The following is a 15,056-nucleotide window of genomic DNA, read 5'->3' as shown; positions in this document are numbered from 1 at the left end:
AATGGTATTGACCCCAACCATGTCTCTGCTGACACTCACACTGGTGCTGGAGCTCCTCATCTTGGTGACGGTCTCTCTCAGGGCTGACACCTGCCTGGCAGCGGCCATCCCATCCATCTCTGCCTCCATCAGCTTCCTGAGCAGGGTGTCCTTCTCCAGCTGCATCGACTCCATGGACCTCTCCACTCTGTACATACAGGGGGGGTTATGGCAGACACAACAGGAGAGAGGCAAAGGGACGGAAGATTTTGAATAAGGGGTACAGGAAAGATAATGTTTTATAGTTTCACATTTATTTAGCACCGCTGTATATTATTAAGTAGCAGAATTATATTATTTTGCGTGAGTCACTGGGGCCTGTTGACAACTTGTATTTTGCAACTTCTGACAATCAGATTTGATGAAAAACTACCAAATAGGCCATAGTGTGATAGCCTGCTAGGACTGTTGTTGGGTTAAAGGCATCTGAGAATCAAGGTTCATTACAGTCATGAGAAGTTTTACTGGAGTCTGGTCTAGTGGTAGCGCTGCAGACTGCTGACTACACTTACCTGCTGGCGACGGGGTTATGAATCCCACCTAGGCCCTTCCTTTCTGTCTGCCACTCTGTATCTGTCGCCCTCTCTACTTTCTGACTAAGACAATTAAATACAATTTGAATGAACTATGGCTTCAAGTGTGTCTGTCTGGGCCATACCTGCTGGTGCAGTCTGTCTCCTCCAACATCTTCTCCATGGAGTGGCGCAGGCGGGAGTTTTCCCTCTCCGTGACCTCTAGCTCCTTGGACACCTCGGCTAGCTCCTCCTCCTGTTCCTCGATGACCCGCTGGGAGGCGCTCAGCTTCTCCGACTGGCGCTCCAACAGCTGCTCCTTCCTCCGCAGCTCCACCTGCACACATACACAGGCATGTACATACACACACGCACAAACGCACACATTTAGAAGATAAATACATTTATCAATGGGTGAGGGACTAGGGGAACATGTGGAACCGGTCCTAAGGAGAATTAAATGGGAGGGACAGACCTCACTCTTCAACGAGCTGACCTCAGTCATCAGGCTGTCAATCTTCCTCTCGTACTGGTTGATTCGTCCATGCAGCACTTCCTCCTCTGACGACGACAGGTCGGCCAATCGCAGGGGAGAGTGGGAGGTCTCGGGCTCAGGTAATGGTGTGATCTCCAGGCGATGAGTCGGCCCCTAAGACATGGACAGGTTCAGTGACCACAGACTATATGGCTTCTTTTGATCCATTTTATACCATATTAATGAAAGTGTTGATAGGAAAGTATTGATATGAGTGCTTCCATAAGATACTGCTTCAATAGGTGCAGTATGAATACATTGCATTAGTGGAGATGAGATAAAAGGAATGAATAGCATGTCAGACCTCCCATTTGTAAGAGGCATCCCGCACTGAGGCTTTCCCAGGCGGTATCCATGGCACCCGTGTCTTCACCTTTGCAGTAGGTCGCAGGTTCCCTCCATCACCCTTGGTCTTACCCTGCAAAGCAGACAGCATGAAACTCAAGGGAGACACATTTAGGCCTACATGCATTGCATTCATGTGCAGGTAAATCCAGCAGTTTTCACACAAGCAGGGTATACAGTATTAGATAGCATAAGAAAAAGGAGTATACATTCAGAAACCTTTGGAAGGTATTCTCCGCTCTTTTTGTATCAGTTCAGCACCTTAGACCCTGAATCAGAACTGCATTGATATGAAATGTAATTAACATTTAATTAACTGTTTCAAATGTGTTTCCCTGAAAAGGGTTTTCCAACCTGTGGTGTCCTGGAAGGGCTCCTGCTCTTCTTCACGTGCACGTGCACAGGCGTAGTCTCATTCACATGCACATGTAGGGGCGGTGAGATTGACCGGGTCCTCATTGCTTTTTTCTGTAAAACAGCAGTGAGTCAACTAGGCAAAAGCCACAATATAGGCCCCCTTTTCTCCCTTATCATATTAGCCTTTATACTGTTGCCCATCACTACCACACCATCAAACAAACTCGACCAAAGTTATATCAAAGGAGACTTTTTCAAAGGGAGTCTGAATCATATGCACTGTTAGGAACAGAGTAAATGGTGCAAAGCAGGACTTGACAGGGACAGATTCCATGGTTCGATCATCAACACAAACATAGACGTGAAAGGGGGAGGAATTGTCAACAAACAGGTTGGTTGACTGTCAGATGTGAACTGGCAGCTGATATGTAGTGATCATTCAAGTCAGTCCTTGTTTACAGTGTAGACAACACATGGCTGGTGTATCATTTTACCTGGGTGATGTACAATTTCTAGATCAAGGGCGGACTGGCTGGTTACATTTTTTGCCTAATGGGCCTGTCTAACTTGTTAATTTTGCGCAAAATTATAATTATCAGGCTAATAGTGCGGGCCGGTGGGAAAATGTGCCTGTGTGGGGGCCTCGAGGAAGAAAATGGGCTGGTGTGTTAGAAATACCAGAGACAGGTGGCGCAGTGGTCTAAGGCACTGCATCGCAGTGCTAGCTGTGCCACCAGAGATTCTGGGTTCGAGCCCAGGCTCTGCCGCAGCCGGCCGCAACCGGGAGATCCATGGGGCGACGCACAATTGGCTCAGCGTCGTCTGGGTTAGGGAGGGTTTGGCCGGCAGGGATATCCTTGTCTCATCGCGCACTAGCGACTCCTGTTGCAGGCCGGGCGCAGTGCACGCTGACCAGGTCGCCAGGTGTAAGGTGTTTCCTCCGACACATTGGTGCAGCTGGCTTCCAGGTTGGATGTGCGTTGTGTCAAGAAGCAGTGCGGCTAGGTTGGGTTGTGTATCGGAGGACGCGTGGCTCTCGACCTTCGCCTCTCCCGAGTCCGTACGGGAATTGCAGCGATGAGACAAGACTGTAACGACTATCCCTGACTAGGATCATATGTCAGAGCAGTAGCAAAAAATATATAGCGACTTTTAGCGAATGAAGGCACGGCAGGAGCATACCTTCTGAAGTTAAGAAGGGTTGGTCCTGGTCGGTCCCTGGATAGGAGACCAGATGTTACTGGAAGTGGTGTTGGGGGGCCAGTAGGAGGCACTCTTTCCTCTGGTCAAATAAAAAAATATCCTAATGCCCCAGTGCATTGATTGGGGACATTGCCCTGTGTAGGGTGCAATCTTTCGGATTGGACATTAAACGGGTGTCCTGGCTCACGGTGGTCACTAAAGATCCCATGGCACTTATCGTAGGGGTGTTAACCCCGGTGTCCTGGCTAAATTCCTAATCTGGGCCTCATATCATCATGGCCACCTAATCATCCCCAGCTTCCAATTGGCTCATTCCTCTCCCCTGTAACTATTCCCCAGGTCGTTGCTGTAAATGAGAAAGTGTTCATCTCAGTCAACTTACCTGGTTAAATGAGTGTGGTGAACGGAGAGTGGCGAGGAAGGAGAAGAGGATTCTTTGTAAAGAGTGATTACTGTGGTGGCGTTAAGTGTTGAGGTGGAGCAACTGAAATGTAAGATTCCCTGTGTCTGTGACACCCGCTGACCCAGTGGCGAGCGTGGTGAAACTGAGAAGATAAAGTCTTTATCTGACAAAGTCATGGTAGGATATGTCAGTTATCCCATGAGAGCTTTTGTGCCGATCCACTAAGGTATTTTAGATGCCAAGCGTATGGTCATGTTGCAGCAGTGTGTGGGTGGGAAATTCCAAGATGTGAGAAGTGTGCAGGAGGGCATGGAAAAAAGGAATGTGTAGTATCGGTGGAAAAAACTGCCCATGTTACTGGGGATCAGAAGTGCCGGTGCAAGAGAGATAGGTTGATGTTGCAAAGGTCAGAGTAGAACAGAAGGTCACAAAATGTCATCATAATATATGCACAAACTCACCAAAACTGTTTTGGCTGGGAAGCATGCGGACGCCTTAACACCATTATTAAGTTTGCCGACGACACGACGGTGGTAGGCCTGATCACCGATGACGATGAGACAGCCTATAGGGAGGAGGTCAGAGACCTGGAAGTGTGGTGCAAGAACAACAACCTCTCCTTCAACGTCAGCAAGACAAAGGAGCTGATTGTGGACGACAGAAAATGTAGGGCCCGAGCACACCCCAACTCACATAGATGAGGCTGTAGTGGAGTGGGTCGAGAGCTTCAAGTTCATCGGTGGATATCACTAAGGATCAATCATGGTCCACACACACCAACAGTCTTGAAGAGGGCACGACAACAGCTCTACCCCCTCAGGAGGCTGAAAGTATTTGGCATGGGCCCTTAGATCCTCAAAAAGTTATACAGCTGCACCATTGCCAGCATCTTCGATGGCTGCATCACTGTTTGGTATGGCAACTGCTTGGCATCCAAACGCTACAGAGGGTAGTTTGTACGGCCAATTACATCACTAGAACCGAGCTCCCTGCTATCCAGGACCTCCATACTGAGGTCGGATGTCTTAGTCGTGTCTGAATCCTGGCTTATGAAAACCACCAAAAACCCTGACATGTTCATTCCTAACTATAACATTTTCCGCCAAGATAGAACTGCCAAAGGGGGCGGTGTTGCAATCTACTGCAGAGATAGCCTGCAGAGTTCTGTCTTACTATCCAGGTCTGTACCAAAACAATTCGAGCTTCTACTTCTAAAAATTCACCTTTCGAGAAACAAGTCTCTCACTGTTGCCACTTGCTATAGACCACCCTCTGCCCCCAGCTGTGCCCTGGACACCATATGTGAATTGATTGCTCCCCATTTATCTTCTGAGCTCGTGCTGCTAGGTGACCTAAACTGGGACATGCTTAACACACAAATTATCAATGAACCTACCAGGTTCAGCCCCAAATCCGTAAACACGGGCACCCTCATAGATGTTATCCTAACTAACCCGCCCTCCAAATACACCTCTGCTGTTTTCAACCAATATCTCAGCGATCACTGCCTCATTGCCTGCATCCGTAATGGGTCTGCGGTCAAACGACCACCCCTCATCACTGTCAAACGCTCCCTAAAAGAATTCTGCGAAACGGCCTTTCAAATTGACCTGGCCGGGGTATCCTGGAATGACATTGACCTCATCCCATCAGTAGAGGATGCCTGGTTATTCTTTAAAAGTGCCTTCCTCACCATCTTATATAAGCACGCCCCATTCAAAAAAAATGTAGAACTAGGAATAGATATAGCCCTTGGTTCACTCCAGACCTGTCTGCCCTTGACCAGCACAAAAACATCCTGTGGCGTTCTGCATTAGCATCGAATAGCCGCCGTGATATGCATCTTTTTAGGGAATTTAGGAACCAATATACACAGGCAGTTAGGAAAGTTAAGGCTAGCTTTTTCAAAAAGAAATTTGGATCCTGTAGCAAAAACTCCAAAAAGTTCTGGGACACTGTAAAGTCCATGGAGAATAAGAGCACCTCCTCCCAGCTGCCCACTGCACTGAGGCTAGGAAACACTGTCACTACCGATAAATCCACAATAATTGAGAATTTCAATAAGCATTTTTCTACGGCTGGCCATGCTTTCCACCTGGCTACCCCTACCCCGGTCAACAGCCCTGCGCTCCCCACAGCAACTCGCCCAAACCTCCCCCACTTCTCCTTCACCCAAATCCAGATAGCTGATGTTCTGAAAGAGCGGCAAAACCTGGACCCCTACAAATCAGCCGGGCTAGACAATCTGGACTCTCTCCTTCTAAAATGATCTGCCGAAATTATTGCAACCCCTATCACTAACCTGTTCAACCTCTCTTTCGTATCGTCTGAGATTCCCATAGATTGGAAAGCTGCCGCGGTCATCCCCATCTTCAAAGAGGGAGACACTCTAGACCCAAACTGCTACAGACCTATATCTATCCTACCCTGCCTTTCTAAGGTCGTTCAAAGCCAAGTTAACAAACAGATTACTGACCATTTCGAATCTCACCATACCTTCTCCGCTATGCAATCTGGTTTCAGAGCTGGTCATGGATGCACCTCAGCCACGCTCAAGGTCCTAAACGATATCATAACCGCCATCGATAAGAGACATTACTGTGCAGCCGTATTCATCGACCTGGCTAATGCTTTCGACTCTGTCAATCACAACATTCTTATTGGCAGACTCAACAGCCTTGGTTTCTCAAATGATTGCCTCGCTTGGTTCACCAACTACTTCTCCGATAGAGTTCAGTATGTCAAATCGGAGGGCCTGTTGTCCGGACCTCTGGCAGTCACTATGGGGGTGCCACAGGGTTCAATTCTCGGGCCAACTCTCTTCTCTGTATACATCAATGATGTCGCTCTTGCTGTTGGTGATTCTCTGATCCACCTCTACACAGACGACACCATTCTGTATACTTCTGGCCCTTCTTTGGACACTGTGTTAACTAACCTCCAGACGAGCTTCAATGCCATACAACTCTCCTTCCGTGGCCTCCAACTGCTCTTAAATGCAAGTAAAACTAAATGCATGCTCTTCAACCGATCGCTGCCCGCACCTGCCCGCCCATCCAGCATCACTACTCTGGACGGTTCTGACTTAGAATATGTGGACAACTACAAATACTTAGTCTGGTTAGACTGTAAAACTCTCCTTCCAGACATCTCCAATCCAAAATGTATTTCCTATTTCGCAACAAAGCATCATTCACTCATGCTGCCAAACATACCCTCGTAAAACTGACCATTCTACCAATCCTCGACGATGTCATTTACAAAATAGCCTCAAACACTCTACTCAACAAATTGGATGCAGTCTATCACAGTGCCATCCGTTTTGTCACTAAAGCCCCATATACTACCCACCACTGCGACCTGTATATTCTCGTTGGCTGGCCCTCGCTTCATACTCATCGCCACACCCACTGGCTCCAGGTCATCTACAAGTCTCTGCTAGGTAAAGCCCAGCCTTATCTTAGCTCGCTGGTCACCATAGCAGCACCCACCTGTAGCACGCGCTCCAGCAGGTATATCTCTCTGGTCACCCCCAAAGCCAATTCCTTCTTTGGCCGCCTTTCCTTCCAGTTCTCTGCTGCCAATGACTGGAACGAACTACAAAAATCTCTGAAACGGGAGACTCTTACCTCCCTCACTAGCTTTAAGCACCAGCTGTCGGAGCAGCTCACAGATCACTGCACCTGTACATAGCTCATCTGTAAATAGCCCATCCAATCTACCTCATCCCCATACTGTATTTATCTTGCTCCTTTGCACCCCAGTATCTCAACTTGCACATTCATCTTCTGCACATCCTATCATTCCAGTGTTTTACTTGCTATATTGTATTTACTTCACCACCATGGCCTTGTTTTGCCTTTACCTCCCTTATCTCACCTCATTTGCTCACATTGTATATAGACTTATTTTTCTACTTTATTATTGACTGTATGTTTGTTTTACTCCATGTGTAACTCTGTGTTGTTGTATGTGTCGAACTGCTTTGCTTTATCTTGGCCAGGTTGCAATTGTAAATGAGAACTTGTTCTCAACTAGAATACCTGGTGAAATAAAATAAATAGAAATAATGGCCATCGTTATGTTTGGAGGAAAATGGGGGAGGCTTGCAAGCCAAAGAACGCCATCCCAACCATGAAGCACGGGGGTGGCAGCATCATGTTGTGGGGGTGCTTTGCTGCAGGAGGGACTGGTGCACTTCATAAAATAGATGGCATCATGGGGGAGTAAAATTATGTGGATATATTGAAGCAACATCTCAAGACATCAGTCAGGAAGTTAAAGCTTGTTTGCAAAATGGACAATGACCCTAAGCATACTTCCAAAGTTGTGGCAAAATGGGTTCAGGACAACAAAGTCAAGGTATTGGAGTGGCCATCACAAAGTCCTGACCTCAATCCCATAGAAAATTTGTGGGAAGAACTGAAAAAGCATGTGCGAGAAAGGAGGCCTGACTCCGTTACACCAGCTCTGTCAGTAGGAATGGTCAAAAATTCACCCAACTTATTGTGGGAAGCTTATGGAAGGCAACCCGAAATGTTTGAGTTAAACAATTTAAAAGGCAATGCTACCAAATACTAATTGAGCGTATGTAAACGTCTGACTCACTGGGAATGTCATGAAAGAAATAAAAGCTGAAATAAATCAATCATTCTCTCTACTATTATTCAGACATTTCACATTCTTAAAATCTCTGATTAAATGTCAGGAATTGTGAAAAATATTTGACTAAGGTGTATGTAAACTTCCGACTTCAACTGTATATACAGTGCCTTCGGAAAGTATTCAGACCCATTGACTTTTTCCACATTTTGTGAGGTTACAGCCTTATTCTAAAATAGATGAAATCCCCCCCCCCCCCTCATCAATCTACACACAGTACCCAAATAATGACAAGGCAAAAACAGGTTTTCAAATGTTTTTGCAAATTTATTTTAAAAAATCAAAAACTGAAGTATCACATTTACATAAGTATTCAGACCCTTTACTCAGTACTTTGTTGAAGCACGTTTGGCAGCGTTTACAGGCTTGTGTCTTCTTGGGTTTGACGCTACAAGCTTGGAACACCTGTATTTGGGGAGTTTTTCCCATTCTTCTCAGCAGATCCTCTCAAGCTCTGTCAGGTTGGATGTGGAGTTGCTGCACAGCTATTTTCAGGTCTCACCAGAGATGTTCAATCAGGTTCGGGCTCAGGGTAGGTTGGGCCACACAAGGACATTCAGAGACTTGTCCTGAAGCCACTCCTGTGTTCTCTTGGCTGTGTGCTTAGGATCGTTGTCCTGTTGGAAGGTGAACCTTTGCCCCAGTCTGAGGTGCTGAGTACTCTGGAGCAGATTTTCATCAAGCATCTCCCTGTACTTTGCTACGTTCATCTTTGCCTCGATCCTGACTAGCCTCCCAGTCCTGCCGCTGAAAAACTTCCCCACAGCATGATGCTGCTGTAACAGTATAACTTTAGACCGTCCCCTCGCCCCGACCCGGGCGCGAACCAGGGACCCTCTGCACACATCAACAACAGTTACCCACGAAGCGTCGTTACCCATAGCTCCACAAAAGCCGCGGCCCTTGCAGAGCAAGGGGAACCACTACTTCTAGGTTTCAGAGCAAGTGACGTAACCGACTGAAAGGCTGCTAGCGCGCACCACCGCTAACTAGCTAGCCATTTCACATCCGTTACACTGCCACCACCATGCTTCACCGTAGGGATGGTGCCAGGTCTCCTCCAGACGTGACGCTTGGCATTCAGGCCAAAGAGTTCAATCTTGGGTTCATCAGACCAGAGAATCTTGTTTCTCATGGTCTGAGTGTCTTTAGGTGCCTTTTGGCAAACTCCAAGCCATCTGTCATGCTGCAGAGATGGTCATCCTTCTGGAAGATTCTCCCATCTCCACAGAGGAACTCTAGAGCTCTGTCAGAGTGACCATCGGGTTCTTGGTCATCTCCCTGACCAAGACCCTTGTCCCCCGATTGCTCAGTTTGGCCACGTGGCCAGCTCCAGGAAGAGTCTTGGTGGTTCCAAACTTCTTCCATTTAAGAATGATGGAGGCCACTGTGTTCTTGGGGACCTTCAATGCTGCAGAAATGTTTTGGTACCCTTCCCCAGATCTGTGTCTCAACACAATCCTGTCTCAGAGCTCTACGGACAATTCCTTCGACCTCATGGCTTGGGTTTTGCTAGGGCATACACGGTCAACTGTGGGACCTTATATAGACAGTTGTGTAACTTTCCAAATCATCCCGGAGTCGCCTCTTCACTGTTGACGTTGAGACTAAAGGTCGACCGATTAATCGGCACGGCTGATTAGTTATGGCCGAAGTTTTCATAACAAATCTGTAATCTGCCCTTTTGGATGCCGATTATGGCCGATTACATTGCAATCCACGAGGAGACTGCGTGGCAGGCTGACCACCTGTTACGCGAGTGCAGCATCAAAAGGACCTTGTGGCTGCAAGGAGCCATGGTAAGTTGCTAGCTAGCAATAAACTTGTCTTATAAAAAACAATCAATCTTCACATAATCACTACTTAACTACACATGATTGATGATATTACTAGGTTAACAAGCTTGTCCTGCGTTGCATATAATCAAAGCGGTGCCTGTTAATTTGCCATCAAATCACAGCCTACTTCAAATTCGCCAAACGGGTGATGATTTAACAAAAGCACATTTGCGAAAAAAGCACAATCGTTGCACAAATGTACCTAACCACAAACATCAACGCCTTTCTTAAAATTAATACACAGAAGTATATATTTTTTTAAACCTGCATATTTAGTTAAAATAAATGCATGTTAGCAGGCAATATTAACAACGGAAATTGTGCCACTTCCCTTCGTTCAGTGCAAGCAAAGTCAGGGTATGTGCAGCAGTTTGGGCCACCTGGCTCGTTGCGAACTGTGTGAAGACCATTTCCTAACAAAGACCGTAATTAATTTGCCAGAATATTACATAATTATGACATAACATTGAAGGTTGTGCAATGTAACAGCAACATTTAGACTTAGGGTTGCCACCCGTTCAATAAAAAAGAAAAAGGTTCCGTATTTCACTGAAAGAGTAAACATTTTGTTTTCGAAATGAAGGTTTCCGGATTTGACCATATTAATGACCAAAGGCTCGTATTTCTGTGTATTTATTATAATTAAGTCTATGATTTGATATAGCAGTCTGACTGAGCGGTGGTAGGCAGGAGCAGGCTCGTAAGCATTCATTCAAACAGCATTTTACTGCGTTTGCCAGCAGCTCTTAGCAATGCTGTAGGCACAGTGCTGTTTATGACTTCAAGCCTATCAACTCCCGAGATTAGGCTGGCAATACTAAAGTGCCTATAAGAACATCCAATAGTCAAAGGTACATGAAATGCAAATGGTATAGAGAGAAATAGTTGACGCGTCATAATTCCTATAATAACTACAACCTAAAACTTCTTAACTGGGAATATTGAAGACTCATGTTAAAAGGAACCACCAGCTTTCATATGTTCTCATGTTCTGAGCAAGGAACTTAAACGTTAGCCTTTTTACATGGCACATTTTTACTTTCTTCTCCAACACTGTATTTTTACATTATTTAAACCAAATTGAACATGTTTATTTATTTGAGACTAAATAGATTTTTATTTATGTATTATGTTGAAATAAAAGTGTTCATTCAGTATTGTAATTGTCATTATTACAAATATATATATATATATACACTGCTCAAAAAAATAAAGGGAACACTTAAACAACACAATGTAACTCCAAGTCAATCACACTTCTGTGAAATCAAACTGTCCACTTAGGAAGCAACACTGATTGACAATAAATTTCACATGCTGTTGTGCAAATGGAATAGACAAAAGGTGGAAATTATAGGCAATTAGCAAGACACCCCCAATAAAGGAGTGATTCTGCAGGTGGTGACCACAGACCACTTCTCAGTTCCTATGCTTCCTGGCTGATGTTTTGGTCACTTTTGAATGCTGGCGGTGCTCTCACTCTAGTGGTAGCATGAGACGGAGTCTACAACCCACACAAGTGGCTCAGGTAGTGCAGCTCATCCAGGATGGCACATCAATGCGAGCTGTGGCAAGAAGGTTTGCTGTGTCTGTCAGCGTAGTGTCCAGAGCATGGAGGTGCTACCAGGAGACAGGCCAGTACATCAGGAGACGTGGAGGAGGCCGTAGGAGGGCAACAACCCAGCAGCAGGACCGCTACCTCCGCCTTTGTGCAAGGAGGAGCACTACCAGAGCCCTGCAAAATGACCTCCAGCAGGCCACAAATGCGCATGTGTCAGCATATGGTCTCACAAGGGCTCTCAGGATCTCATCTCGGTACCTAATGGCAGTCAGGCTACCTCTGGCGAGCACATGGAGGGCTGTGCGGCCCCACAAAGAAATGCCACCCCACACCATGACTGACCCACCGCCAAACCGGTCATGCTGGAGGATGGTGCAGGCAGCAGAACGTTCTCCACGGCGTCTCCAGACTCTGTCATGTCTGTCACATGTGCTCATGTGCTCAGTGTGAACCTGCTCTCATCTGTGAAGAGCACAGGGCGCCAAAGGCGAATTTGCCAATATTGGTGTTCTCTGGCAAATGCCAAACGTCCTGCACGGTGTTGGGCTGTAAGCACAACCCCCAACTGTGGACGTCGGGCCCTCATACCACCCTCATGGAGTCTGTTTCTGACCGTTTGAGCAGACACATGCACATTTGTGGCCTGCTGGAGGTCATTTTGCAGGGCTCTGGTAGTGCTCCTCCTTGCACAAAGGCGGAGGTAGCGGTCCTGCTGCTGGGTTGTTGCCCTCCTACGGCCTCCTCCACGTCTCCTGATGTACTGGCCTGTCTCCTGGTAGCGCCTCCATGCTCTGGACACTACGCTGACAGACACAGCAAACCTTCTTGCCACAGCTCGCATTGATGTGCCATCCTGGATGAGCTGCACTACCTGAGCCACTTGTGTGGGTTGTAGACTCCGTCTCATGCTACCACTAGAGTGAGAGCACCGCCAGCATTCAAAAGTGACCAAAACATCAGCCAGGAAGCATAGGAACTGAGAAGTGGTCTGTGGTCACCACCTGCAGAATCACTCCTTTATTGGGGGTGTCTTGCTAATTGCCTATAATTTCCACCTTTTGTCTATTCCATTTGCACAACAGCATGTGAAATTTATTGTCAATCAGTGTTGCTTCCAAAGTGGACAGTTTGATTTCACAGAAGTGTGATTGACTTGGAGTTACATTGTGTTGTTTAAGTGTTCCCTTTATTTTTTTGAGCAGTGTATATATATATATGAAAATCACCCGATTAATTGGTATCAGCTTTTTTTGGTCCTCCAATAATCGGTATCGGCGTTGAAAAATCATAATCAGTCGACCTCTAGAATCTAGTACTGAAAGCATAAGCTACAGCTAGCTAGCACAGCAGTGCATAACATGTGGTGAGTAGTTGACTCAAAGAGAGAGAAAGACAATAGTTGAACAGTTTTTAACAAATTCACCTCTTCCAAAATGAAGAAGAGAGATTGTCTTCTTTTTAAACTTTCCGTTTCAATTATGTAGCTAGTAAATGCAGCTAGTTAGTTTTGCCTATTCAAACAGAGGGATGCTATGTTAGCTTGCTGGTTATGACTATCCAACACAACACTGGAACTATTCCAATTCAAGGTAAGCTTTTGGTTTGACTAATTTATTGCCACCGGGGCCTCCTGGTTTAAGTGCTAAACTGCTTACTGACTGTACACTAACATTACTGCATTATTGTAGCAGGTTTACTAACCTGTTAGTTCTATTAGCTATGTTGATTGATGTTACTTTAGCTAATGTGGTGACAACAATGTAGGCTGTCTGTAGCAGTTATGATATGGCTTGGAAAGTTTTTTTGCCTGGTTAAATGCAGCTGATGTGTTGTACATTGAAGTCCAGAAGTGAAGGGAAAAGGTGAGAGGAAGAGAGCGCATAGATGCGAGAAGGAACACAATGTGGCTGCTATGAAAGTGCACTGTGTTTACGCGTTATCAGGGGAGTATTCATTCCTTCCGATTCTGTTGAAAAATGTTTCTTAAACGAATGCAAACGGAACGAAACTGAGATAAACATACCTGAATTTGTCCAATGGAAACTCTTGTTTGCAACTGTTGGACTAATGATTACACTCTAGATCAGCTAGATGCAGGCAAGAGTGTGCAAGGCAGTAGTGAATGTGTCACCGTCTGTCCATGTGTCACTGTCTGTCAACTCAAATGTTTCTCTCGACCTTTGTTTACCTACGTTGTAAACTTTCATTCATAGGCTAGGTTGTAGCAACCTCATGATGGGTAAAGGCATCATTTCAGTATCATGTAGTAGCCTAAACCTTTTACATTGAACTGGGTGAATGGGATATGAATGCCAGTCATCCAATATGCTGTAATATAAATAAGGCCATGCTCATAAAATATGTTTTGTTCTCCCTCATCTTAAACGCCCCTGACCGCTACTGTACCTGTCTCCTGTTATGTTGACTCAAGAAGGTGAGGAGAGTTGTAGCTAATACAACCTAGCAGTTTATAAAGAATGTGGATAGTCTTGTTCTTTCTACATAACAGTATTCTCTCTTGAACGGAGTTCCTCGAGTTTCCCTGCCCTAGCCTGCATAGGCCATATGCCTGTGCTCGATATCGACATACATTTATTGCTTTAAAATATGTATTATTGGGACTGGCAGCTAAACTTATCAACACTAAATAGACACTTCTTAAATATACATGTCACAATTCCAGACATAACAATGCACAATGTATATTTTCTGACCATTTATCCGCTCACTTTGCCTGCATTGCTTCACGTTGACGCGAGAGAAATAGGCTTGCTTTCTAATTTGAAGTAACGTTACATGGCGGCGTTGACGCTCGCGGCCCGTCTGTTCTCTCTCATTTCTGTTCTCTCTCATTCAGTTCGGTACATTCTAATTCCAGCGTATACACGCTCGTAAAAATAAACACTTTTCGTTTGATTTTGGCTTTAGAGTAAACTGAAGCTAGTGTGCTAACGTTACTGTAGTTCCACCTCTTCCTTCCCAATACAATCCAATTTGTCAGACTGAAGCTCCAACTTGTTGAGCAGGCGCTTGTAACTGCCAATCAAAATATAAGTAGTTAGTAAGATAGCCACTATCTAGTAAGCTAGACAGATATAAATAGCTAAAGAAATGCAGTAATGTGTGGTAACTAGCTAACGTTAGATTGCAAGCTTAACCACGGGCTTTGGCTGAACAGAGTTTATGCTAAGGAGACTGCGATGTGTACACATTTATTAGCTAAAATAACCAATTGTTTAAGTACCGTTAAGAACACCAGAAGTAACTCACCATGTGACAATCCAAATATTCGTCAAAATTGTGGTTTATGGATATTGTGACATTTATTTTACGTAGCTAGCTACCATTTCATTCAAAAGGCAAAGCAAAGACAGTGGGCAAAGCGTCCTCCAAAACACCATTCTTCCGGTAGACTAGCGTTCCGGTAGGTGATTGGCTCATTCAAAACTTTGCTGGTCTGTGAATGGAGCAAAGAGCTGACCTTTGGTGGAGTTCTGTTCCACGTTGTCGGTAGCAACGGGTCCCTACAAATCAAATCAAATCACATTTTATTTTTCAAACGCGCCGAATACCGCAGGTGTAGACCTTACCGTGAATTGCT

At 45.5% G+C, this 15,056-nt stretch overlaps 1 protein-coding gene across 2 annotated transcripts in view; it reads right to left on the bottom strand.

Annotated features, from left to right (window-relative positions):
- LOC120021573 (outer dense fiber protein 2-like) overlaps positions 1-15,048 on the bottom strand; it is a 34,514-nt gene extending 19,466 nt beyond the window's left edge. Inside the window, exons 1-6 of one of the 2 annotated variants that reach the window (XM_038965368.1) lie at positions 14,726-15,048; positions 1,786-1,899; positions 1,391-1,504; positions 1,027-1,200; positions 698-888; positions 40-187 (exon numbers count right to left, since the gene is read on the bottom strand). In XM_038965368.1, the coding sequence (XP_038821296.1) occupies positions 40-187; positions 698-888; positions 1,027-1,200; positions 1,391-1,504; positions 1,786-1,899; positions 14,726-14,728 (744 nt within the window). In that variant the 5' untranslated portion in view covers positions 14,729-15,048. The remainder of the gene's footprint in view (positions 1-39; positions 188-697; positions 889-1,026; positions 1,201-1,390; positions 1,505-1,785; positions 1,900-14,725) is intronic. The other variant, XM_038965369.1, reaches the window with a different exon arrangement.
- Positions 15,049-15,056: the final 8 nt, after the last annotated feature.

This window comes from Salvelinus namaycush, chromosome 26 (genome assembly GCF_016432855.1).
Source record: "Salvelinus namaycush isolate Seneca chromosome 26, SaNama_1.0, whole genome shotgun sequence".
Classification (NCBI taxonomy): domain Eukaryota; kingdom Metazoa; phylum Chordata; class Actinopteri; order Salmoniformes; family Salmonidae; genus Salvelinus; species Salvelinus namaycush.
This window is presented reverse-complemented; position numbering and strand designations above follow the sequence as displayed.